Consider the following 25,120-nt stretch of genomic DNA (forward strand, 5'->3'; position numbering starts at 1 on the left):
AAATATGCTTTAAGTTTGAGATGTCCCTTTTGATGATTCCTCCTACATTTGCACTTCTCTTTTCTATAGCTTAATAGAAGATTTCAGTCTTTCTATGAGAGAGAGAATCGTTGCAACTTCGGGCTTCCAAAATGAGCAGAGGTTCTCATTTTGTAAGATTGTCTGTTGCGAATTCTCTATCTACTAAATGCACTACCCAATGGAAAGCTTTTTGGCTCCTTTTTTCCTCAATTGTTTAACTCTATCCAACCTTGCCCTAAATATGTACAAGTGTTGGGGCATCTTATCTTGTATCCTCTCCTCAAAAGACACATCATTTTTCAAATTTACAAATTAAGCATGTTGAATAAATGTTGAATATGTGTTCATTTAATATGTAATATGGAAATTTAAATGTTGTTGGATGTTGGTGTGAATCTACCTTTTACAATTCTTTGATAGAAATGAGATTCAATTACCAGTTGCTCCCCGCCACCACAACAAAATTCAGGCATGAGAGAACAATATCTTAGTCTTACCAGCACCTATAAACGTCATGTAATCTGAAAATTAAACTCCATCTTCCACTGACGATTTTATCATATCACTGCATCAGACCATCATCCTTTCCCTACCACAGGTTTTGAATGCATCGACTTGAAATAATTACGGTTCAATTTGAATGCAATAGCTATTATTCCCATGTGGCTTCATTTGTGGCAACTGAATCATCTCAAATGTACTTTGGATCAAAAAAATGCAATGATCCTTTGCCTAGTTTCAACAGAACACCTTACAAGGAAATATTGCACCGTAATATAGTGTCATAAGGTGAAGGATCGCCACAGCAAGTCCACGTCCCTATGTGAGGCTTATTGAACAATCTGAAGAATGTCCTGTAACACAAACAAAGATTAACACCTTTAAACCTCCACTGCAACAAAGATCATAAGATAGCAAGCAGACTCACCTGAGTAAGAAGGCTTCAATACATGTCACTGTCAATCATGTCAATTGACAAATGTAAGAAAGATAAAATCAGAGCAAATGGCTTGGCCATTTTACTCCTGCTCTGTTTGTAAGTTATTTTGTCCCCTTCCAAGGAACACCTAACTCTGTCCACTCTGATGCAGAATTCTTTCTGCAACTATCATATCATCTGGAGTTGTAACCTGAGAAGAGAAAAAGACACTCCGGAGTTACAACCAATTTAATCCAACCTTGGCATCCATCTTGATTTAAAAAACTCCTTGCCCTTCATAAACCAAAATCTCTAAAGAGGAGGATAATTTGAGTTTATAAAAAAGTAAACTGGGTTTCCAAGGGCATGGTTCTTTAGCTACTTATGATTGTGTATAGGATAAAAATCTCAGGTCCACAGATGAATGCCAATGCTGATAAATTAATCTTGTTTTCAGATCTCAAACAAAACGTGTATATTTTTCCTCATATCAACCAGCAAGAAGTGGCCAAAGGCTATATGCTGAGAGCCTGCACAAGATGTAGAGCAGTCCTTACGAGGGAGATCAGCCTTTCTATGTGTAATGAGCAGTTATCTGTCATTTTTGGAGGTGGAAAAAAGCTGCACAACTCTTCAAAGGATTGACTTCTAGTAAATATCTCCCAAAGCATCAGAACTTTGCTGTCAGCTTCCATTTTCACTTGAAGAGGATATAGGAAGGCCGGCCTCTTTTGTGCCCAAAGGCTAGTCATGATAGGCATAAAAGATCCACTGTAATGTAAAAGTCCTCTCCAATCCACAACTCCTGACATTTTTGTAAGCTGTGCATTAGGTCTTCTCTCTTTTTGTAAGCTGAGAAGGGTGGAAAGTGGTGTAGAGTATTACAGAAATCTATGGAGAACTCCTACTCCAAGCTTTGTTGCCCTCTACCTGATCATCAAAAGTATATGAAGCTCCACACAAACCCCAACTGAAATTGGAGCTCCATGCTCCATTCCTCCAAGCCAAAAAGTTCCGTGGATCATGACACTGCTCATAGAGTGAAGGATCACCGTTCTTCAACTTCTGCACATTAAGCCTGCTTTTGTACACATTCTGAAGGGGAGGAATTGACGAAACGTCCATGTATACTGGGGGCTCATAGTCCCCATAAAGCCAGAAAAGCCCCAATCATCAAAGTGGCCTGTACACAACACCTCCATGGTATACTCTCAGCGGTGCCTTGTGGGCATACCAAGAATGGCATACCCCTGAAATATATTGACATGTGGACAAAGGATGACAATGATGCCCGGCATCCTTTAAGCACCTCGCAAACATAAAGGGACCTACAAACTCTCAATGCTCCTATGCAAGGTTGCACTATTAAGTTGCACCAGAAAATTCTTCGTCCAATTGTAGAGCTATGTTCACATTCCAAACTCCTGTACTAGAATTACACTTCCTGCAGCTCACAATACAAACAAATTCACCGCTATGAAAAGAGAGACTGTTTGAGACCAGCCAGTTAGGGGAGAGTGATGTATGATCTTTGACAAATCAAAAGGAGGGGGGGACGCGCGGGGGGCGGGGGGAGAGGGAGAAGAAGAAGGCATTGATAAAAGTTAACATTAATCAAATATTGGTGTGTAAGCTGGATTGATGAGTGGATGACTCACTACTTGTAGGCAATTCATAAATAACCTTGACAGAATGGTATAGAAGGTTCTGAAGTAAGCATTTTAGCAACCCATCATTCAATAATGGCATCACATGAGATAATCAACTGCCTTTTAGTAGAATTCCATAATCGATACGCTTTGCTTTCATCACTTTACCCTATAAGTACACATTTCTGTGACTTCACATCAAGCTTTCTTCTGAGCTAATCTGGCACATGAGCATATGCCCAAGGTGCAAAAGAATCTGAGATGGGAAATACGAGGCTTCTGAAATGAAATTGGAAAAGGCACGGAAAATTCCACAATGCAAAGGGCCTGACAGACAATAACAGAATAAAAAATCCAAAACATTTGGCCAATTCCAACAGACGAGCATTTAAACAGTTTCTGCCTAATTCACTCCAAATACACCAGAAACTCACAAGGAGATACCTTTATATTTGTATATGAGCCTTCTGTAATAAAAACAGGATGCTTAAGATGCTCTACAATGGAGACATCATCTGTTACCTCCAAATTTTGCCTGGCAGTCACAACAATGAAAAACAGAAGCAGCTGTAAACATGGACTATGGTGTTCGATCGATTCTGCATGTACAAAACTTGCCTAAAAAGTAGACTAAAACATGGATTAGAGTGGTCATCAATTTCCTTCACAACAAACAAGATTTAGTGCAGGATTTGAACATGCATCGGATTGGCAATCCCTCATCACTCTGCACACAAGTTCTATAGATACAACCTAGCTTGTAGTACTTCAATATGCAGGAGGAAAATTGTTCATCTTTCTGCAATCCATAAAAAGCTCACTATAGGACATTCCATGTGAAAGTATCATGTGGTGAGAGTTTCCTCTAAACCTATGTTAGAACATCCTACAGGAAAAAAAAACTGATCTTTAAAACGTGCTTGAAATGTCTCAAAATTATACATTGAGAGATGACGTGGACTCTGAAACCTTACTCTTCAACCAGCTCAAACCCCCTTCGTAACAAATTTGGTTCGATCACCTGTTGAGGCCAAGCAGTTGTGTTATGTTTGTGATGTTATTTATTGCACTGTATCTCGAATTCAATACTACCAAAAGGGCAGCCAAAACCCACAGATCATACGGAACAAGAGATGACCTGAGGAGTTTGCATCTCCCAAAGCCAGCGCCTGTCTAATGTCCTCTCAACAAAGCCATCATTTTTTGCCTGCACATTAAAAAACCCTCATATATAACCTCCCATGTCATCTAATTATCACCCCACATTTAATCTAACAAACTAAATAAGCTGTGAGCGACTTTGCATATATCTCATGAAGGGCCAGATTAGCCAGAGGGTGAAAGCGTGCTGTCAGAGCCAAGGGTTAGAAAATTCCAGAAACTTGGGAAAAGAGAATAACACAGCACCTCCATGCCACAAATTACATGCATTCTCCTCCGAAACGCAACCACACCAGGAAGGGTGAATAAATGCCTTTAAGAGACGGGTAGTGAGCCCACAGCAATTTCCGGAGGGCGAAGAGTGAAAGAAGAAGAGGATGGAGAGCAGGACGCTGCAAATCAACGAACATTGCATATATTGTCCAACGCTCAGCTATAGGATGACAATGCTAGCTAGCATCTCTCACATTAAATTTCTGTTGAACTTCAGGAAACAGGGGGAGCCACTCTTCCCAGACAAGGTTGCATGGGGAAAAAACCTCCATTAATGATCCCCCCAAACAAAAAGAGATTGGAGAATCCCTTAGCCTTGGTGTATATCAAGCATTGGACAAAGCCTACTTGTAGCTACTCCACTGAATAGTAAGGGCACCATGGAGGTCATAAGACTATCTTTAATTCCTCACGTGAAGTTAAGGCTCCACCTGCATAGGAAAGCTCCTCAGAAGGATGCTTACTTTGAGGAAGCCCAAACTGCGCTCCCAAATGTTAAGCACATGGCCATGTGCATATGTTTATATGCATATGCATTCATCTGCGCTTGCGTGTCTGTGAGTTAGAGACTCAGACAAATTCTTGAATCCATGGCCATGCACTAAAAACAAAGGAGATCATCATAGGTGTGAAGAGCTTTCAATGGCGTTTGAATCTATTAATGTCCATGAAGAAGGTGCATGGGATTCATAAATATATTGTATATAAAATAGTGAGCTACGAGTGTTACTTCCAGTTGGTATGTAGCAGGACCTCAGATGGATCAGTGATAGCAAGTCCTTAGAGCGACTCTTGGAAATGTATATAAATGTAGGCCTTTATAACAAGTGTGGGAGAGGGGCCTTTATATAGGCAGCCACCCCGCCCCCCAGTCGGTTGGTACATGTGGGCTGCAACCCCTGCCCTAGGTGGGCCGACCCTCTACTGTAGGTGGGCCGACTCCCTCTCCTGCCCATAGGGGCTCACCCTGGTGCTCTACCCCACTGGCAATTCCAGTGTCCAAGCCAAACTTTGGCTATAACCTGCATTCCATCCTAGTGCACACACTAGTGCCCAAGTGCCAAGGCAAGGCTAAGGCAGTCACCATTGTCCATGACTAACTGTAAAGGTGTCCAAGCATCCCACTTGCTCAACAGGTCTGGCAAACCCACAACCCACTGACCAGCCTCTCAGGGTGACCAAGCATCAACACAGAGCTCAGACTGAACAAGTGACCACAATACATGAAGAAAATCCCCACACTGCCCCCTTTGACTCCAATCTGGTTACACCCTCTGTGACTGGGTGCCTATTCACTGCCTGAAGGGCCAAGGGGCTTTTAACAACAAAGGAGCAACAACAAGCTTCCAAAATTACTTCAATCCAGCTCCAAAACACCTCCAGGGGCAGCAGATCCAGAGTGGAGGCTAGAAGGGCAAAAGGGCAGCTAGAAGAATGAAAGAGAGAAAGTTCTAGAGGCAAAGGGGGGGGGAGGAAGAGAGCAAGCAAATCTTGGGCAGGAGATGAGAAACAATCAACCAGCAGAGAGTGTCACCAATCGTGCAAGAGGATGGTACAGTCAGCCGTACAACTTGGAAAACTGCACGTACATTAATCAATGCAACCCGTACAGCAGCAATTAAGGCCTTGGGAGTCGTGCAGCAGCCCGTACATGTGCAGCCAGCCTCGATCCACGTGCAAAGCAGTCATAAAACCCCATACAGCCAATCTTGGGAAGCGTGCCAGCCACCCATCTTGGAAAAGGCATGCCTGCAGCAAAAGACAACCGTACAAATGCGCAGAGGCCCCACCAGCAGCCCATACAGCTGTACGTCTGCTTCAAATCACCAACAGCAGATCCGTACAGCCGTACGGTGACCTCGAGGAGCATGCAGTAGCCGTACAACCTGCAAAAATGCATCGTGCAGCATGCATAGGACGTACAGCCAATGATCAAAGCACCTTAGAATGCGTGTCAAAAATGTGTACAAGGGGGCAGCCTCGAAAATCGTGCAGCAACAAGTAACATGGGGGGAAAGGCGATCTCGAAATGCATGAAGGAAGCCGGCAGAGGGAAAACATCCCGTAGCCTTGAAAGGAGAGGAAGGGGGTAGGTGTGCATGAGGGGCTGCTATGTGGCCCCCTCATTAATGCTCTACCCCACAAAACCAATGGAATATTGGTTTTCCCCCACAATAAAGTTCTATCCCTTCAAACCAATGAAACATTCGTTTCCTTGGGCCTAACTTTATGACCCTGTAAACCTTGACTTGCCCCTAGCACGTAGGCCTAGTGTGTACACCTAGGGACGTCTGGGAAGTGTCGCTTCCCTTGGGCTAGTCCCCTAAGCCAAAGTTAGTCACGGTTCATAACTCATGTTCCCCTGACAGCCCGCCTGCCATATAGAGGGGCTGCCACGCAGCCCTACAGGGGCTATGCCCCTAGCTCTAGAGCCAACTGACAGGGCTGACCAGGCCGCCTCAGCCTCCTGCCCTATAAAGGGCTGTCCACAGAGGGCAGATATGCCCGTCGCCCTACCCTCATGGGGGGCGGGCACATCCACAATAAAGGCCCTCACTCAGCCTAACCTAACCTCTCACAGGGTGGGCACACCCACAAGCAAGGCCCTCTCTCCCTAACCCACTCATGTGACATCAGGAGATGTTGACCTCCAACAAAATGCGGACCCAAAGGGACTAAAGTTAATGAACGAAATGGGAGATTGTTACGTAGCAATTAGCTAGAAATAGAAAGAGGGTATTCTAGGGAAACTTGTGAATTAGGCATCCCCATTTGTGACTTGTGTGCAGGGTGTAATAGAGGTGATCCAGTCTTGGACACCTGTGAGATGTTTGTCAGGCAATTGGTTAGGAGGTTAACACTTTGGTATCGACGCTTGCATATTCGGTTTGAAATAGTCGAGCAAAAGCAGTATGTTTAGTGATATTGAGGAGATTGCAGAGTGAAGATTGGAACTGTATAATAGCTGAAGCAGTGATTCCCACTTGGCATGTTTGGTCATAACGGCGGGTTGCAGATCGTGTGGAGCATGGATGACCATGAGGAGTTTATTTTGTGAATTTTGTAAGAAGAGATGCTTGTAATCCTGACCTGCAAGAGGAATGTAGACGCCGTTTGAAGTTTGAGCCCCACGGGTGAAGCATGGATGACCATGAGGAGTTTATTTTGTGAATTCTGTAAGAAGAGCTGCTTGCAATCCTGACGTGCAGGAGGAATTTGGACACGTTTGAAGTTTGAGCCCCACGGGTGGACATCCTATGCAGATATCATGTCCCCATGCTCTCCTCATATGGGGGATTACACGTGCGACAATGCGTGTTCTACTCCAACATCTTTCAGTACACAAGTTGTCAGCAGGTTCTACAATATGAAGGACTCTAAGGGATTGTATTAGAGCTTGTTGTATATTTGAATGGAGCCACATTTTCTAGAGTGTGTTAGAATTATAGATATAATTCAGCAGTGACCAATGTAATTTAATAAGCTAGTAAGGGGCACTTTTCCCTCTTTAAGAGGTTTTCCCCCCTAACCGCAGTTAGTTCACTAACTATGGTTAGTGACTACTAAGGTTTTGTCACTAGGACAAAACCTTATCTCTCACTCTTTCAGTTGTACTCTTACACTCTTAAGCTCTCAAGCTTTCAGCTCTCAAGCTCACTCTCTCTTGCTCTCTCTCTCTCTCTCCCCAAACACTCACATTTGGTATCAGAGCCTCGTTGAGCTCCTGCCTCCAGCCCATGCTCCTGCTGCTACATCCCGTCCGTACAGCCCGAAGCAATCCAAAGACTGTCCGTACGACTGTACGAAATTTGTACTTGCACGTACCTGCGCGTACTGTATCTGTCGTACCTACACGTACCGTACCTGCTGCTTTCATTTATGTACTGCACGTCAGCGACTGCCAGCGCCGTACCAACCTTACCTGCGTCAGCGCCGTACCAATCGTACATGCCATAAGTTTGCCGTGCGTACACACGCATACATGCCGTACCTGCTTCCGTACATTGTTCGTACCTGCTTCCGCACATCGTCGTACCTGTTTTCGTACAGGTCCTGACGCCGTACATCCTGCAATCCCGTCCGTGCCTGCGACCGCACGACCTGCTTATCCATACAATTTGTATTTGGTCGTCTGTATTCATTGTACTAGCAGACATTTGCAGTCCTTTGCAGTTATTGGGGTATTTTCAGGTTCACAGTTGCTTGTGAAGCAAACATTGCAGACAGATCGGCAGATTTGGTCTGAAATTTGGGGCTTTCTGCTGAAATTGCAAAATTTGGGGCTTTCTGTGCTTTTGCCCCTTTCTGGTTGCAATTTCAAGCTCGAAATTTGGGACTTTCAATTCTGCTGTACAATTTCTTGAAGAAATTTGGAGATTTTGTAATTACACTGCAATTTCGCAGTGAAATTTGGGGCTTTTACAGACAGAGCGCAATTCTTGCAACATTTGGGGATTTTGCTCAATTTGCCCCTTTCCGGTTGCAATTTCGGGCCTATTTTGGGGCTTTTCTGTTGGGAGAGGAATTTTGGAGATTTCAGTTCATACTGCCTTTCTTGAAGTGTTTTGCAGCACTTTTGGTAGATTCTGGAGAGTTTTTGATGCTTGGACAGATTTCTGACAGTGCAAGTGCAGAAATCTGAGTTGCATTTATAGCCAGTGCTTGGCTTTGTTTTTTGGGAGTTGTGCATTTCATTCCCAATAAGGGAATTCAGTTTTGTATCTGCTTAAATCTCTTTCTCAAATATGGCCCAGCAAAATCAGAATGACTTCCAGTTCGGTGGTCTTTCACAGGAAGACAAGTTGGATGGTACCAACTACTCCCGCTGGAGTTTTATGGTACACGATAATCTGATTTCTCGCAATTTATGGGATTATGTGAATGGGGGTGAGATCCGACCAGCAGGTATGGCACCTAATACCCCTCCTCAGCAAGGAGGTGGAAGAGGTCGTGCACAAGGTGCAGCTGCAGAACAAGTTGTTGGTGCAGCTATAGCCACTACTCCAGAGCAGAAGAGATGGGATTCACGGGACGCCTTAGCTTTGTCATGCATCTCTCTTTCAGTGAAAAGATTTATCATTCCACATATCCGGTCGTGTAAGACCTCGAAGCCAACGTGGGATATCTTAGAAAGCATGTATGCAGCCCGGAATGATGCAAGGGTATCTTTCTTGAAAAGAGAGTTAAGTAATACACATATGGAAAAGGGTGACTCGATGTTAGTCCACCTCACAAAGCTACAAGATCTCAGAGAGCAATTATTGAACATAGATGAGATTATTCCTAATTCAGAGATGATTACCACCACTCTGAATTCTCTTCCTGAGTCTTATCTCAGCTTTCATACCTCGCTGAACTTATCATTGAGGGGGGGTGCAAATCCTCTCACCTTTCATGAGTTGATAGGACTTCTGCTTCAGGAAGAGCAGACCAGGAAAAACTTGGCTTCACGTGCAGGTGAACAAGCTATGCTCTCAAAGTTTAAGTCAAAAACAAAGGGACAGGCAAAGACATCAGTAAATCAGCCTTCCAGTTGGTCAGGACAGCCTTCACAAAAGGCTAAAAATGATGCAAGTAAGCCCAAAAAGAAGGGTTTTTGTCATTACTGCAAAAAGCCAGGTCATCACATTGTAGAATGCAGGAAAAGGCTTGCAAAAGAGAAGAAAAACAGCTCTGGTATGGCTATTTCACATTCAGCTCCTCATGCATCTGACAGTGGGGATGCTGCAGCCAACTTTGTTGGACAGGATTATGCCTTTTTATCTTGCATTTCAAATTCTAGGCTGGCTGCTCCAGATGCTCGGGATAGTACAGCCACTTGTAATGACGATACATATGCATTTTTGAATTGCAGTTATATCTCTTCTACGGATGCATCTGCCTTCAGTGTCAATGAAACACTGAACGCTTGGTATTTTGACAGCGGTGCATCCAAGCATATCACTTCTAGGAAGTGTCTTTTTACTTCCTTGCATCCACCTCCCATTGGTAAGAAAGTCACTTGTGCCAATAACTCGTCATATTCAGTATGTGGCATAGGAGAAGTTGAGCTTACTGCCATTGATGGCTCAGTTTTCACACTTTCAGATGTCTTATATGTACCTAGTATCACCAAGAATCTTCTTTCAGTGTCCACTCTTAACAGAGCTGGATTTCAGGTCATCTTTGAGGATGACAAATGTGCTGTCCGAGACAGGGAAAATGATTATGCCTTAAGATTATCTGGTACTCTGCTGCATGGGATTTTTCAGCTTGATCTTTTTGAGAAAAGAGCACCCCATGCTCTTGCAGTTTCTTTCCCTACTGCTGCCATGCAAAATGCAGAATTATGGCATGCCCGATATGGCCACATGCATTACAACAGCTTGATGACACTTCAGAAGCACTCTATGGTTGATGCATTGCCACCTCTTGAGATACCTCCTCCACATGCCTGTGAAGGGTGCATTTTAGGCAAGATGCATAGATTCCCCTTCAAAAAGGATGGTTCATTTAAAGCTGTCCGCAAATTACAGCTTATATACAGTGATGTCTGTGGTCCCATGAGGACTCCATCATTGGGTGGTCATCTCTACTTTGGTACCTTTATTGATGATTACTCCAATTTCACTTGGGTCTTTGGGCTAAAGCGCAAATCAGAAGTATTCATGGTGTTTAAACACTTTTCAGCCATGGTTGAAAATGAAACCGGACTCAAGATACAGAGATTGCGCATAGATAGAGGTAGGGAATACTTGTCTGCAGATTTTGATGCTTTTTTGAAAGGCAAGGGTATTGTGCATCAGCTCACAGTGAGGCTGACCCCTCAGCAAAATGGCAAAGCTGAGAGAAAAAATAGAACTCTTATGGAGATGGACAGATGTATGCTGAAAAGCAAACACATGCCTCACAAATTCTGGCTTGAAGGTTTGATGTGTGCCAACTACGTTTTAAATCGGGCTCCCACTAAGGCTTTGAAAACCAAAACTCCCTATGAGGTCTGGAATGGGAGAAAGCCTTCAGTGGATCATTTCCGAGTCTTTGGATGCCTTACACATGCTCATGTGCCACTTGAATTTAGGCACAAGTTGTCAAATAAGGCAATTAAGTGCATATTTGTTGGGTACAGTACAGAAAGCAAGGGGTACCGTCTCTACAATCCTGCTACACGCAAAATCATTGTCGGTAGAGATGTGATATTTGCAGAAAATTCAGCTCACACTCAGGCTGAATTTCATATGCCTTCTTCTTCAGAGGATGTTTTTGAGGGGTTGCTACCCATTGCCTTGGGTTCCGCTGCTGATATTTATGATGCAAATCAGAATTTACAGCCACCTCCCGATGCTTCAGTTCAGCCACAGGATGTCTTGCCATCTCCACAGGCAGTGGAACAGGTGGTGCAGCAAAAAATTGCAGACATACATGCAACAATAACAGTCCCAAACTGGCTGTTACAAACTCTCAGGGAGAGTAATATTGATGCTCCATTACCTGGCAGGACTCGCAGTGCAGCAAGGCACATGGAAGGTGCTAATTCAGTTGAATCAGCATATGCAGGTACTCTTCTTGATGAGGAGGAGCCTGCAACATTCGAAGAAGCAAAGGACAATGTGCATTGGATGAATGCCATGCACGATGAGTTGCAGTCCATTAAAAAAAATCAAACTTGGGATGTTGTAGACTTGCCACCAGGTAAATATGCCATTGGCACACGATGGGTTTTCAAGGTGAAACGAAAGCCAAATGACTCCATTGACAGATACAAGGCAAGACTGGTTGCTAAAGGCTATGCTCAAAAAAAGGGCATAGATTATGAGGAGACATTTGCTCCTACATCCCGGATGACCACCATCCCATCTGTTATTGCAATGGCTGCACATTTTGAGTGGAATGTTCATCAGTTGGACATAAAAACAGCCTTCTTAAATGGAGACTTGCTGGAAGAGGTGTATGTCAAACAACCTCCAGGCTTTGAAATTACAGCAAATGCACTTCAGGTATGCAAGCTAAACAAAGCTTTGTATGGGCTGAAACAGGCCCCTCGTGCATGGTATGCCAAGATTCATGCCTTTTTGACCAGCAAGGGGCTGCACAATAGTCCTACTGAGAGCACCCTCTACATCAAGATGGATGGGGGGGAAATTTTAGTCATCATTCTTTATGTCGATGACTTACTGCTCACAGGGTCCAATGAAGATAAAATTGCAGATTTCAAAGCTGATTTGCAGACCAACTTTGACATGTCAGATTTGGGGCTGCTTCACTTCTATTTGGGGATCCAGTTCTCTCAAGAGAGACGTGGCACTGTTATGTCTCAGTCCAAGTATGTGCAGAAACTCTTGGACAGATTTTACATGCATGATTGTAAGCCCATAGCCACTCCCATGGAGCCGGGGCTGAAACTCACAATGCATGATGCAGGAGAATTAGTTGATGCCACACTTTACAGTCAGGCGGTTGGATGCCTCATATATCTCTGCAACACTAGACCTGATATTCAGTTTGCAGTATCTCAGGTGAGCAGGTACATGCACAGCCCAAAAACTATGCATTGGCAGGCAGTTAAGCTCATCTTCTGTTATTTGCAGGGCACGAAGTCTTTTGGCTTGTTATTTCCCAAGGGGGATGACTTGCAGATGCATGCCTACAGTGATTCAGATTGGGCTGGTGATTATGACACTAGGCAGTCCACTAGTGGCAATTGTTTCTTTTTGGGTAAATCTTGCATTTCCTGGCTGAGCAAGAAACAATCTACAGTGGCTACCTCATCATGTGAAGCAGAGTACAGGGCAGCTTTCACAGCAACAGTTGAATGTGTCTGGCTGCGACGTCTATTTGCTGATCTTCATCTGTCTTTGGAGGGTCCTTCTCCAATTCTCACTGATAGTCAGAGTGCCATTGCAGTGGCAAAGAATCCAGTGTTTCATGCTCGCACGAAGCACATTGAGGTTCACTATCACTACGTCAGAGAGAAGTTGCATGCAGGAGAGATCAGTATGATCTTTGTGTCCACCCATGACAACGTTGCAGATATTTTCACCAAAGCACTACCACGTGAAAAGTTTGAGGCATTTCGCAGTGCCCTGAACTTATATCCGTTTGGTGATTGATCAGCCTTATACATGGCATTGGCACTGCAGGGGGGTGTTAGAATTATAGATATAATTCAGCAATGACCAATGTAATTTAATAAGCTAGTTAGGGGCACTTTTCCCTCTTTAAGAGGTTTTTTCCCCTAACCGCAATTAGTTCACTAACTATGGTTAGTGACTACAAGGGTTTTGTCACTAGGACAAAACCTTATCTCTCACTCTTTCGGTTGTACTCTTACACTCTTCTATTGCAACTAAGCTCTCAAGCTTTCAGCTCTCAAGCTCACTCTCTCTTGCTCTCTCTCTTTCTCCCCAAACACTCGCAGAGTGGTGAGGTTTTCAACCACTTTCTGACAAGAAGAAAGAACAAATATCATTTTACTCTACAAACGTTGATAGGACAAAACCTGTATCAACTTTTTGAGCACTGGATATAGCTGTGGGTAGGCACATAGTTGTACACATCTAGGGTAGGTGTGGGCTTTTGGCATTTGTGGATTTTTCTTTCACAAGCATGATGGACTAATGTATAGTTATTTGAGACAATAAAGTATGTTTTGTCGAGACTTCATGGGAAATGATTAAATGCAATGTGATTGTACTAGATCTCCAGAGCAAGGGTGTCCAGTGTGTGGTCAAGTAAAAATGATTTTGGGGTCATATAAATCAAGTCATGAAGGGTTTTTCTATTTTATTTTCTTGAGTCAATGTGCACTTGCATGTTTATGTTCTGGTGTCCATGTCAAGGGGCTTTTTATGTGTGTGTACGGGGGTGCATGCAAGTCTTAATGTGCATGCTAATGTGTGTGGGAATTGTGTGACCAAAGGTCCAAAATGTGCATTGAATGTGCCTTGGGGGATATTTGCATTTTTTAAATGAAGAGTGGTAAATTCTACGTGATGACGTGGCTGGAAAATCTGGAAGGGAATGTATGCATGCAAGGTGGCTACGTGATCAAGGATTGGGGATGCTCTGGCTGACGAGTGGGCTGATACGTGGGATGGCGGCTACTAGAGAGTGTTGGAAAACGTTGATGAGTGGGAGAGATCGAGTTGGGGGGAGAGAGCGGAAAAGGAAGAGAGAGGAAAGGATCTGCTGGTCAATGAACGGACGGTTCATGGGCTTCAAAGTGTGTGTACAAAAGCAGTGCGTCAAGGTGTAGAGGGTTGTGATGATCTGAGAGGGCGATTGGGCTGTGTACGGGCTGTCAACGGGGTGTGATGATCTGGAAAAAAAAAAGCACAAGGCTGATGGACGATTAGCTGAGCAGAGAGCTAATGGGCTGATCAACATGAAGTACGAGTCGCTTATTTTTTTGGGCTGTGGGTTTGTTACCTTTAATCACGCACAAGTGTGCAGGCTGCCTGGGGTAGCTTAGCTGGAACAGAAGACAGATTGGGAGTTGTCGCTCCTGGAAGCACTCGTGATGTGGCTGCTTACAATTCTGAGTATGACGTACAGCTTGTGTGCAGATGCAATAGTGACTGAATGGAAGTCATGATAGGGACTTTGATCGTTGAGGTTTCATGAATCTATAGGTGGAGGGGATGACTCCATGGATTAGCGTTCTTGGGGGTTCTTTGTGCATGTTGGGAGAAGCGAGAACTTGGCTGCAGACTTTCTCTGCAAGGATGCGTGATGATCAGGGTGCTCACAGAAACCCGACTTATCCAGAGGTGAGGACAGCTTTCCTGGATAGGTTTATGTGTGTTAGAGATCCTGATGGCATTTGGAGAGAGCTATGTTTATTGCAGCAACAGCCGACTCAGTTAGTGGATGAGTATGACGGTAAGTTCATTGTGTTGTGGAATAAATAGCAGGTGGCCTTATTACCTGAAGTTCCTCCCAATGTCATAAAAAAGGATAGGTTTGTTGCTGGTCTGAAGCCGGAGATTAGGGTAAAGATTGAATGTAAAGAGCTGGTCGCTTATGAGGATGCTCTCAGGGTAGCAAAAGAGAAAAAGAGGAAGCAGATAAGATTGTCACAAATGATGCAAGAGATGCCAATGGTTCAGCATGTGCCTGAAATTATCTCTCATGTGAAGCCAGAAATACAGAAGCCTGAAGTCAAGAAGGAGGAGAATATAAAAGAAGAAATTCATGAAATGTCGGAGCTTATGAAGAGTTTGAGTTTCAGTTTGATGAACGGTAGGGGAAGAGGTAGATCATCGGGTGGTTATGGCAGAGGCAGCATGCCTTCTTCAAATAATTTAGGCCCGTGCCAGGTAGGACGAGGTCAAGGGTCATTTGCACCTTGTGTCCAGTGCTTTAATTGTGAAGAGTGGGGACATTACAGCACACACTGTGATAATCCTCCTCGTGCTAGAGGTGATGTTTATCCATTGCCAACAGGGTTAAATAATAGGGTGAATGATCATAGTGTAGAAGTAAAAGATGCAGGTCAGCCTAGTACCTCTGGAATCCGTAAAGCCTTTGCCCAGCTTGTGTAGAGAGATTAGGATTGAAGATATCCCGCTCCTCTAGTTATCGCATCAGAATGGAAAACCACTCCAAGGTGAAGACTTTAGGGATAGTACCTGGCCCAGAGGTTGAGGCATTCAATGTTTCATGTCGAGCAGATTGTCATGTGATGCATACGGGGTTGGGAGCCTATCCTTTGATTCTTGGAAGGCCATGGTTGAAGAAGGTAGGTGCAATTCAGAATTGGCAGAAAGGAATCTTTTATGTACATACGAATGGGAAGAAATTGAATTTCGATATGGTAAGCAGTGTTGGAAATGACCAACAGAGGGTACACGCAGCTAAAGACTTATAGTAATGCCCAGAAGCTCACACAGTGTGCGGTGTGGGTGTGGAATCACAAACTTCTTTACTTATGTGCATTCAATAGATGTGCAGACTCATCAATAGACAATGAACCAGCCAGATAGAGAAACCACCAAAATATATATTTCCGTCCAAAACCATGGACACAATACAAAAGAGACAGATCCAGAGTCCCACCAATAGTGTGGTCCTCTGATCTTACCACAAGGTCCTTCTCCTATCAGCTGGCTATCTCTAGACTCGAGCCCGCGTGCTCCACCTTGAGCTTCTGTAGACTTTCCGTCCTTTGACCTCAGCTCCTTGCTGCCCTAGAAGACAGCCAAGGTCTCAGCCTCACACTTGAGCTAAGTCTGCAGCAACATTGGTACTCCTTCAGCTTCTGGATGTAGGCCCCAAGGTTTGTGCTCTGCTACTCCTTTCTGCTCTGCTGGAAGCTGCACTGCTGGATGCTGAAATGAGGCAAGAGCCTCTGCATTTATAGGCCCCAAGGCATGGCAAAAATACCGACCAGTCTGTCCCAATCTGGCCGACTGGACAGACCAGGTTGGCTGGCCCAACCGACCTGGTTGGCTCAGCCCAACCAGGCCTTTAAGGGCTCCAAAACCCGGGGCCTTTTGCCCCACACTTCTAGGGCCTTTGGCCCTCCAATCAAGGCAGGGGCCCAGCCTATATAAGGCATGCCTACTGCCCACTGACAGCCCCAATTTGGTGCTCCACCAGGCCTGCTGGTTCTGCCCTCTGCCAGGCTCTTCCCAGCCACGTGTCCTGCACCGTACTTTCCCGTACATCCTGCTGTCCTGACCCGCCTGTACCGCGCCATCATCAGGGTCTATTGCAGGCCCTTCACCTGCCCACTACCCTCGCCATATGGCTTGCCATGCTGACGCCATCTGCAGGTCGCAATCCTGTGAGGTGCTGCCCATGTGGCAGCCCCCTCTCTTTCTTCTCTTTTGGGCACATCCTGCCCTAGGTCTCCCTCCCCCACACTCTCCTCATTTGTGGGCTTACAGATGGGGAGGTGACCTTTCCAACACCCCCTCTCACCACCACATCTCGGCCCAATGCCAACACGTCGATGAAGATGCTCCAGTAACTCCCTGGTCGTAGTCCTCTGGAACCTTTCGGTGTTGAAATCTTTTCCTGGCTTTTCATCCAGTGGCTCCTGCTCCACCAGGTCCGGTTCCGCTTCCGCACACCATCCTGGAACACACGTCCATCTTTGGTAGCACCTCCTGGTACCACCTCCTTTAGCCACATTCCCGCCTCTGAACTCGAGCAATCCATCCGTCACGATCTTCCAGTCGTCCCCTCATAATGAGTGAACAACCTGGAGTCTTCCAGGCACCATGCTCTAAGGGTCTATTTCAACCCGTCCTTCCTTTGGTAAGGTCTGCAACCAATGAATATTTCCAGATGACCTGGACCATGAACTCTCGCTGAGTTCTCAAGCAAGTACTCTTCTGGCTTCAGTACTCTTTGTCCATCACCTTCTAGCAATCTGCATCCGAGATTTGAAAAAGCACCAAGACTTCCCCTTCTACCTTCGAAGAAGGCCAATTCCTTCCAATCTCGTATCACCTGAGACAAATGAAGAGCAGAGTCTCTCCACAGCATGCTATAAAGGCTCAAATGCAAAATATCAAATACATACCAGACTGTTGTACTACCTGAATGTTCGCTCTGAAAGCAAAGCAAACTCCCATTGAGGCACCCACCAAGCGCCTGTGTAATCTTGTACTATCCCCTTCTGAACTCTAGCATCCATCTGACTATGAGACCCCAGGGCCCTCCATGGAATCCACCCTCGTGTTAGTGTCGACAGCCACACACCTGGAAGGTACCAAGCGCTCCATGCTGTCCTTCACCTTCACAAAGACATCTGACTCCTCGTCGACCCACATCTCTATGTCAGACATCCTCACTGTGATTTCTGAATCAACATATCTGACCTCGGTAAGACTCGGTAATGTCACCAGGAACAACTCTTTGATTACCACATTTGCTTTGGCCTCTCCCTCTGAATCTGAGTCAGACTTCTTTTTTGTTTTTCTGATCCGCCTTTTTCTTTCTGCAGTCCTTTGCAAAATGTCCTGGCGTATCACAGTAGAAGCACTTCTTCTTATGCTTCCTCTTTGAAGTCCCCTCATCGTCAAAGTCGTCTTTCTTGGACTTGCCACCGTTAGGCTTGCCCTTTCCTTTGCCAGCGGAATCCTTTGCCAGCATCGCCTTGTCATCTTTGTCCTCGTTGTAAAGCTTCTCCCGAGCTTCCTCCTGTAGCAGTAACGGACCCAACTCCTCAAACGTCAGAGGTTTGGTCCTCTGTCCTGCTGTCACAGCCGTAACAAAGCTCTTGAAACTCCGAGGCAGTCTGCTCAGTACCATCAAGGCCAAATGGCATGAGTCTATCTTCTGACCAACTGCTGCCAGCTGATCCCTCACCACCTTGACCTTCGTCAAATGACTATATACCGTATCTCCTTCTTCCATATCAAGATTGTAGAGTTGATACTGAAGAAGCACAATCCAGGAGGTGTTGTCCGTCTCGTACAGATCTTTCAGGGTGGCCCACGCCTCTACTGACGTCTCGGCCAGCTGGATATGTGGAAGAACAGAGTCTGCCGTAGTCCCTATGATTATTGCCAGGGCATGGGCATCTCTGTCTTCTCAAGCTTCGAGCTCCTCTCTGTCTACTGCCATGAATATCTTCCCTTGCCTATCCACTATGTCCTCCGGCTTCGACTCCACTCCCGTGGTCAACTTCCGAGCCACTAAATGACTCCGGATCTTCACTTTCCAGATCGGGTAATTAGTCCCATCCAGTTTCCCAGACTCTCCAAAGTTAGGGATAGTGAAAGAGAGAAAACTCGGGGAGGAGAAAGGGAAAGCAGGGGCTGAAGAGGCTGTAGAGATCGACATCTCTGCTGTTTATACCACACAGCAAAGTCAACCAAACTTAATTTCAGTAGACCAGAATTCTGAACGCACCTGACTGAACCTGAGTCACCCTCCTTCTCGCAAGGGCACAATCCTCCAGTCATGGAAGTCGATTCCCAAGAGCTTCTGAATCAGGGTCGTCCTTCAGCAAGGTCCCTACCTTCAGGCTCCCACAACTGTGAGCCTCCTAAATGGGCTCTGATATCATGTTAGAAATGACCAAAAGAGGGTACACGCAGTGAAAGACTTATAGTAATGCCCAGGAGCTCACACAGCGTGCGGTGTGGGTGTGGAATCACAAACTTCTTTACTTATGTGCATTCAATAGATGTGCAGACTCATCAATAGACAATGAACCAGCCAGATAGAGAAACCACCAAAATATATATTTCCGTCCAAAACTATGGACACAATACAAAAGAGATAGATCCAAAGTCCCACCAATAGTGTGGTCCTCTGATCTTACCACAAGGTCCTTCTCCTATCAGCTAGCTATCTCTAGACTCGAGCCCGCATGCTCCACCTGGAGCTTCTGTAGACTTTCCGTCCTTTGACCTCAGCTCCTTGCTGCCCTAGAAGACAGCCAAGGTCTCAGCCTCACACTTGAGCTAAGTCTGCAGCAACACTGGTACTCCTTCAGCTTCTGGATGTAGGCCCCAAGGTTTGTGCTCTGCTGCTCCTTTCTGCTCTGCTGGAAGCTGCACTGCTGGATGCTGAAATGAGGCAAGAGCCTCTGCATTTATAGGCCCCAAGGCATGGCAAAAATACCGACCAGTCTGTCCCAATCTCGCCGACTGGACAGACCAGGTTGGCTGGCCCAACCGACCTGGTTGGCTCAGCCCAACCAGGCCTTTAAGGGCTCCAAAACCCGAGGCCTTTTGCCCCACACTTCTAGGGCCTTTGGCCCTCCAATCAAGGCAGGGGCACAGCCTATATAAGGCATGCCTACTGCCCACTGACAGCCCCAATTTGGTGCTCCACCAGGCCTGCTGGTTCTACCCTCTGCCAGGCTCTTCCCAGCCACGTGTCCTGCACCGTACTATCCCGTACATCTTGCTGTCCTGACCCGCCTGTACCGCGCCATCATCAGGGTCTATTGCAGGCCCTTCACCTGCCCACTACCCTCGCCATATGGCTTGCCATGCTGACCCATCGCAGGTCGCAAACCTATGAGGTGCTGCCCATGTGGCAGCCCCCTCTCTTTCTTCTCTTTTGGGCACATCCTGCCCTAGGTCTCCCTCCCCCACGCTCTCCTCATTTGGGGGCTTACAGATGGGGAGGTGACCTTTCCAACAAGCAGGGCTGAAGTTTCAGATTCAGCAAGTGAAGAGGAAGAGAGAAGTGAAACCAGCAGTGAGGATGAGAGCTCGATGACTTCAGAAAGTGATGAAGGAACAATAGCATTGGTGGATTTGGTAGATGAGGATTCACAGGTAGATTTTGTGGGGGCACCAGGGTTTGGTGAGGAAGAGGTGGATAGGTTTGAGGTTATCGAGGATTTAATGCAGCCGCTTGAAGCCAGCAGTAATAATGAAGCTGAATATGCAGCCCTCTTCGAAGGTTTGAAAGTATGCATTAGTCTGGGTATAAAGAGACTCATGATAAAGGGAGATGCTTTGTTGGTTGTGAAGCAAATTTTAGGTGTCTGGAAGGTTAAGCATGTTCATTTGAAGAGATGGATAAGCGCAGTGAAGAAACTGTTAAATTGATTGGATGCCTGGACACTCCAGGATGTTGAAAGAGGTAAGAATGTAAATGCACATGATGCTGCGCAGGAAATTACAGCAGCTTATGTTGATGCAGTAGGAGTGCAGGAGCCCTTATACAAAGGAAGGGAGACATTAGCTTGTGAGGAAATCTTCCTATTAACTAGTAAAGTGCTTGAAGAAGTTCCGAAACAAGGAAAATACAGATTCATTAAAAGCTGTACTTATTATTGTCTGATAGATGATGTTCTTTACATGAAAGGGGCTGATCTGGTGCTTAGAAGAATTCCCTGGCATGAGGAAGTTTTTCATATTCTACAAGCTAATCATGAGGGAGTATGTGGAGGACATTTTACTTTCAAAATCATGCTGAGGAAAAGTATGTGGAGGGTATGTGTGGCCATCCCTCCAGAGAGACATAAGACATTGGTGCAAGTCATGCCTACAGTGTCAGCAGATGAGTAAGAGAATCTTACATCCAGAACTCAAAAATATCATGCTTGCTTATAATATTTTTGAGAAATGGGGAATAGATGCCATCGGTCCTCTACCCATGACAGCCAGGGGAAATTGTTATGTGCTAACAGCTGTGGATTATTTGACGAGATGGGCTGAAGCACGAGCAGTACGGGCTGTCAATGCGAAATCTGTATGTAAATTTGTATATGAGGACATCTGCTGTAGATTTGGTGTGCCACTGGAGTTGCTTATAATATTTTTGAGAAATGGGGAATAGATGCCATCGGTCCTCTACCCATGACAGCCAGGGGAAATTGTTATGTGCTAACAGCTGTGGATTATTTGAAGAGATGGGCTGAAGCACGAGTAGTACGGGCTGTCAGTGCGAAATCTGTATGTAAATTTGTGTATGAGGACATCCGCTGTAGATTTCAGGAGTGAACTGATGGATTTATTATGTGGAAAGCTGAAGATTAAACACAGATATGCAAGTCCCTATTATCCTCAATGTAATGGGATGAATGAAAAATTTGATGGTGTGTGTACTAATATCATGGGAAAGATCATGAGAACACATACAACAGTAGTCTGGATTCTACCTTCAAGAAGAAATTTGTGATTAAATGGGATGGACCTTTTCATGTGACAAAGAAATTCAAAAATGGCTCATATCAACTTTAGGATATCTGAAGCTGTCCAGCCATCAGGCCATACATGGCCCCCATCTGGTGTCCAAACTAGGACCTACCGGATAACCGAGCTACTTAAATGCCTTCTCCTCATATGGGGGCTTACAAGTAGAGTTAGCTAGTTCCCGCGTAGTTACACGAGAGTGGTACAGGGGTGCATGCAAGTCTTAATGTGCATGCTAATGTGTGTGGGAATTGTGTGACCAAAGGTCCAAAATGTGCATTTAATGTGCCTTGGGCAAAGGTCCAAAATGTGCATTTAATGTGCCTTGGGGGATATTTGCATTTTTTAAATGGAAGAGTGGTAAATTCTACGTGATGACGTGGCTGGAAAATCTGGAAGGGAATGTATGCATGCAAGGTGGCTACGTGATCAAGGATTGGGGATGCTCTAGCTGACGAGTGGGCTGATACATGGGATGGCAGCTACTGGAGAGTGCTGGAAAACGTTATTGAGTGAGAGAGATCAAGGGGAGAGAGCGGAAAAGGAAGAGAGAGGAAAGGATCTGTTGGTCAATGAATGGATGGTTCATGGGCTTCAAAGTGTTGTACAAAAGCAGTGCATCAAGGTGTAGAGGGTTGTGACGATCTGAGAGGGTGATTGGGCTGTGTACGGGCTGTCAACGGGGTGTGACGATCTGAAAAAAAAAAGCACAGGGGCTGATGGACAATTAGCTGAGCAGAGAGCTAATGGGCTGATCAACATGAAGTACGAGTCGCTTATTTTTTTGGATTGTGGGTTTGTTACCTTTAATCACGCACAAGTGTGCAGGCTGCGTGGGAGAGCTTAGCTGGAACAGAAGACAGATTGGGAGTTGTCGCTGCTGGAAGCACTCGTAATGTGGCTGCTTACAATTCTGAGTATGACTGCAGATGCAATAGTGACTGAACGGAAGTCATGATAGAGACTTTGATCGCTGAGGTTTCATGAATCTATAGGTGGAGGGGATGACTCCATTGATTATCATTCTTGGGGGTTCTTTGTGCATGAGGATTCCGTACGAGAAGCATAAGTACGAGCTGTTTTACTTATACAAGCTGCTAGAAGGAGGTGTTGTAGATACATCATGTGTGGTTGATCTGTCGTACAAAGAACGACTGTGTGTATGAACAACTCTTGGTTGACACAGAGCTACAACAAGTCAAAGCCTTCTTTCCCCTCTTTCAAAGAGTCTGTGTGTTCCTGTGTGTGTGTTCTAGTCAGATTGTGTGGGAGATTGACTTGTTATTTGTGTGCTCTGGATATTTGCTCTAGAACCTGGTTCATAAGCTCATCATCTACGAGCCCACATTGCAGCTGATCCCTATGAAGTCTCAGCTATCTGACGTGGTGAAGTACATAATTCCTGGTTGTCTTTCCTTTTTTTTCCTTATCAATGTCTAGACCTTTCTCAACCATTTTCTTAATGAGAATCTTTTAAAAAGAAGAAAACTCAGTTGCATCTATTAAAGTGTCAATATAATCTCCCAAGTCCCAACAAGCAACCAATGTCACGCCTTGCACCTTTAAGTAGGAGCAGAAGATTTGCCCCAGTCTATAGTTGCAACACACACAACAGAAGAACCTCATGACATCATTGAGGACAACGCAGTTAAAAGTAGCTAATTCTCAAACCTCCTTAATTGTGCCTTTCACAGGGACTCCAAGTACTGCAGCACCATGAATGTAAGCGTCAGAGAGCACCTGTCAAAAACAGATTTGTTTCCAAAGGGAAAATACTTCAAAAGAGATGAAACCCACAGTTTTCACTTTTGATATTCCAGGCCCAAGAAAACATCCTATGCACTGTGTAAACTGATAACCTTCCTGAAATTTAGCAATGATGAATTTACAGGAATATGCACATACCTTGCGAATATCCTTTGACAAGACTAAAGGTCTTGCTGAATCATGTACACATGCTAGCTTAGCACTTCCACATATCTCCTGCAAGCAAACGACACGTGTTACATATTTTAGGAGCTTGATAGACAAAAAAGAGGTTAAAATCCATTCTTGAGATTGACTTGCACAATACAGACTATTTTTCCACAAAGCAGACATTTCATGAACCATGAACCCACATATTGCATTGTGAAACTAGTCCTTGCTAGTACTGAACCCCTGCTAAACAATTGGCGTATGTAAAAAAGTCACGAGGTAGCAATATTCTTTTTACATGCAACAAGGCATGCATCAGCATTTTCTTTATTAAAGGTGTGACTGACTTTGAGATAATTCGCACAACAAAAGCACTAGGCTGAAAAGCTTCTACCTTCAATCCATTTAGCACAGAGAATTGCCTCTCTTTTCCAGGAAGGGCAAATTTTAGCCCTATCTTAGGCTTACTCTTTGCAGCTTCTGCAGGTGCATCCACGGTCAAAATAGGTTTGTTAATGCACCATTAACAACAGCAGGTAGCTTCTAAAAATCAGAAGACTTTTCATAATTTGCAGTGTTACAGGATGCAATGTTATTAGAGGCATGCCGCACCACAGGCATTTCTTAACTATATTCGGGCGAAATTTTCGTTGATTTCACTTGTCTTGCCATTTCGTGTGGTTCACTTGTGTGTGAGAACATGTTTGGGCAGAAAATTTGAGTATAGAGTGCTTGTGAAAAAATAAATATTTTTTTTATCAAAGACGAGAGAAAGCAGCAAAACTGATACATTTTGAACCTGAGATCCATGGCAAGTCAAATGTTCTTTCTCTACATGTGGTGTAGAGCTAGAATATGGTGCTTTGTGAGGAAAACAACATGATACATGCCAACGCCTGCACACACATACTTTAAAGAGAGAGAAAAGAGACAAGTTTTATAGGTCCGTTGTGACAATGTCAAAAAGTCATGAGTTTGGATAAGTTATCCTAAAGAGTTCAGGCCCACACTAGTGTGGAAATGAAGTTATTATTCTGAAAGTAGAGTGCTACGGTTTGAAAGTGAGCCACGTGCTCATTAATGAGCTGCATAGCCACTTGCTTGGGGTTGCGTGTCAAGTGTCCTGAACCCTGCTGCCTAGCTGTCCCTTCAGGACCTCATTCCCCAAAACATGTGCAGGGATGTGAGAACCTCTTGCATTACATGCCTTCCGAATTAAACCACCCACTAGTATGCAGGACTAGAAGCAGTGTGCCTTTTCATATGTCATGAACGTGTTAGGTGCTCCCTTAAAAGCTGCATAATCCTTTTATGTCCCACATCCTCCCTTGTGGCAAGCCCTAGGCCAAGGAGAGGTCCATGGCCCATGCAAAGCCTGCCAGGTCTATGCTTGCTACTATGCCAATGGCCAGATACTAAGTCTTTGCTCTCACACGTCTATCAAATCATACCGCCATCAAGTCTCTACACGACAGAGGGTACTTGTTTGGTGAGCCATGATGGTGCCACAAAGGTTCATTGTTTGTGCACCGCAGGCCTATGTTAGTCCACACGCACACGTGCGCGTGCAGACATACACACTGCCAACA

The 25,120-nt window shown here is 45.0% G+C and overlaps 1 protein-coding gene across 1 annotated transcript in view; it reads right to left on the bottom strand.

Annotated features, from left to right (window-relative positions):
* Positions 1–645: 645 nt before the first annotated feature.
* The window catches only part of ISPD (Nucleotide-diphospho-sugar transferases superfamily protein), a 37,065-nt gene continuing 12,590 nt past the window's right edge, over positions 646–25,120 (bottom strand). Inside the window, exons 5-12 of the mRNA XM_087389440.1 lie at positions 23,926–24,011; positions 23,520–23,597; positions 23,286–23,354; positions 3,728–3,796; positions 3,564–3,610; positions 3,034–3,124; positions 950–1,151; positions 646–875 (exon numbers count right to left, since the gene is read on the bottom strand). Coding sequence (XP_087245566.1) covers positions 1,089–1,151; positions 3,034–3,124; positions 3,564–3,610; positions 3,728–3,796; positions 23,286–23,354; positions 23,520–23,597; positions 23,926–24,011 — 503 coding nt within the window. The 3' untranslated portion in view covers positions 646–875; positions 950–1,088. The remainder of the gene's footprint in view (positions 876–949; positions 1,152–3,033; positions 3,125–3,563; positions 3,611–3,727; positions 3,797–23,285; positions 23,355–23,519; positions 23,598–23,925; positions 24,012–25,120) is intronic.

The sequence above is a fragment of the Dipteris shenzhenensis genome, chromosome 18 (genome assembly GCF_047967505.1).
Source record: "Dipteris shenzhenensis isolate YYH24624 ecotype China chromosome 18, Dip_SZ_1.0, whole genome shotgun sequence".
Taxonomy (NCBI): domain Eukaryota; kingdom Viridiplantae; phylum Streptophyta; class Polypodiopsida; order Gleicheniales; family Dipteridaceae; genus Dipteris; species Dipteris shenzhenensis.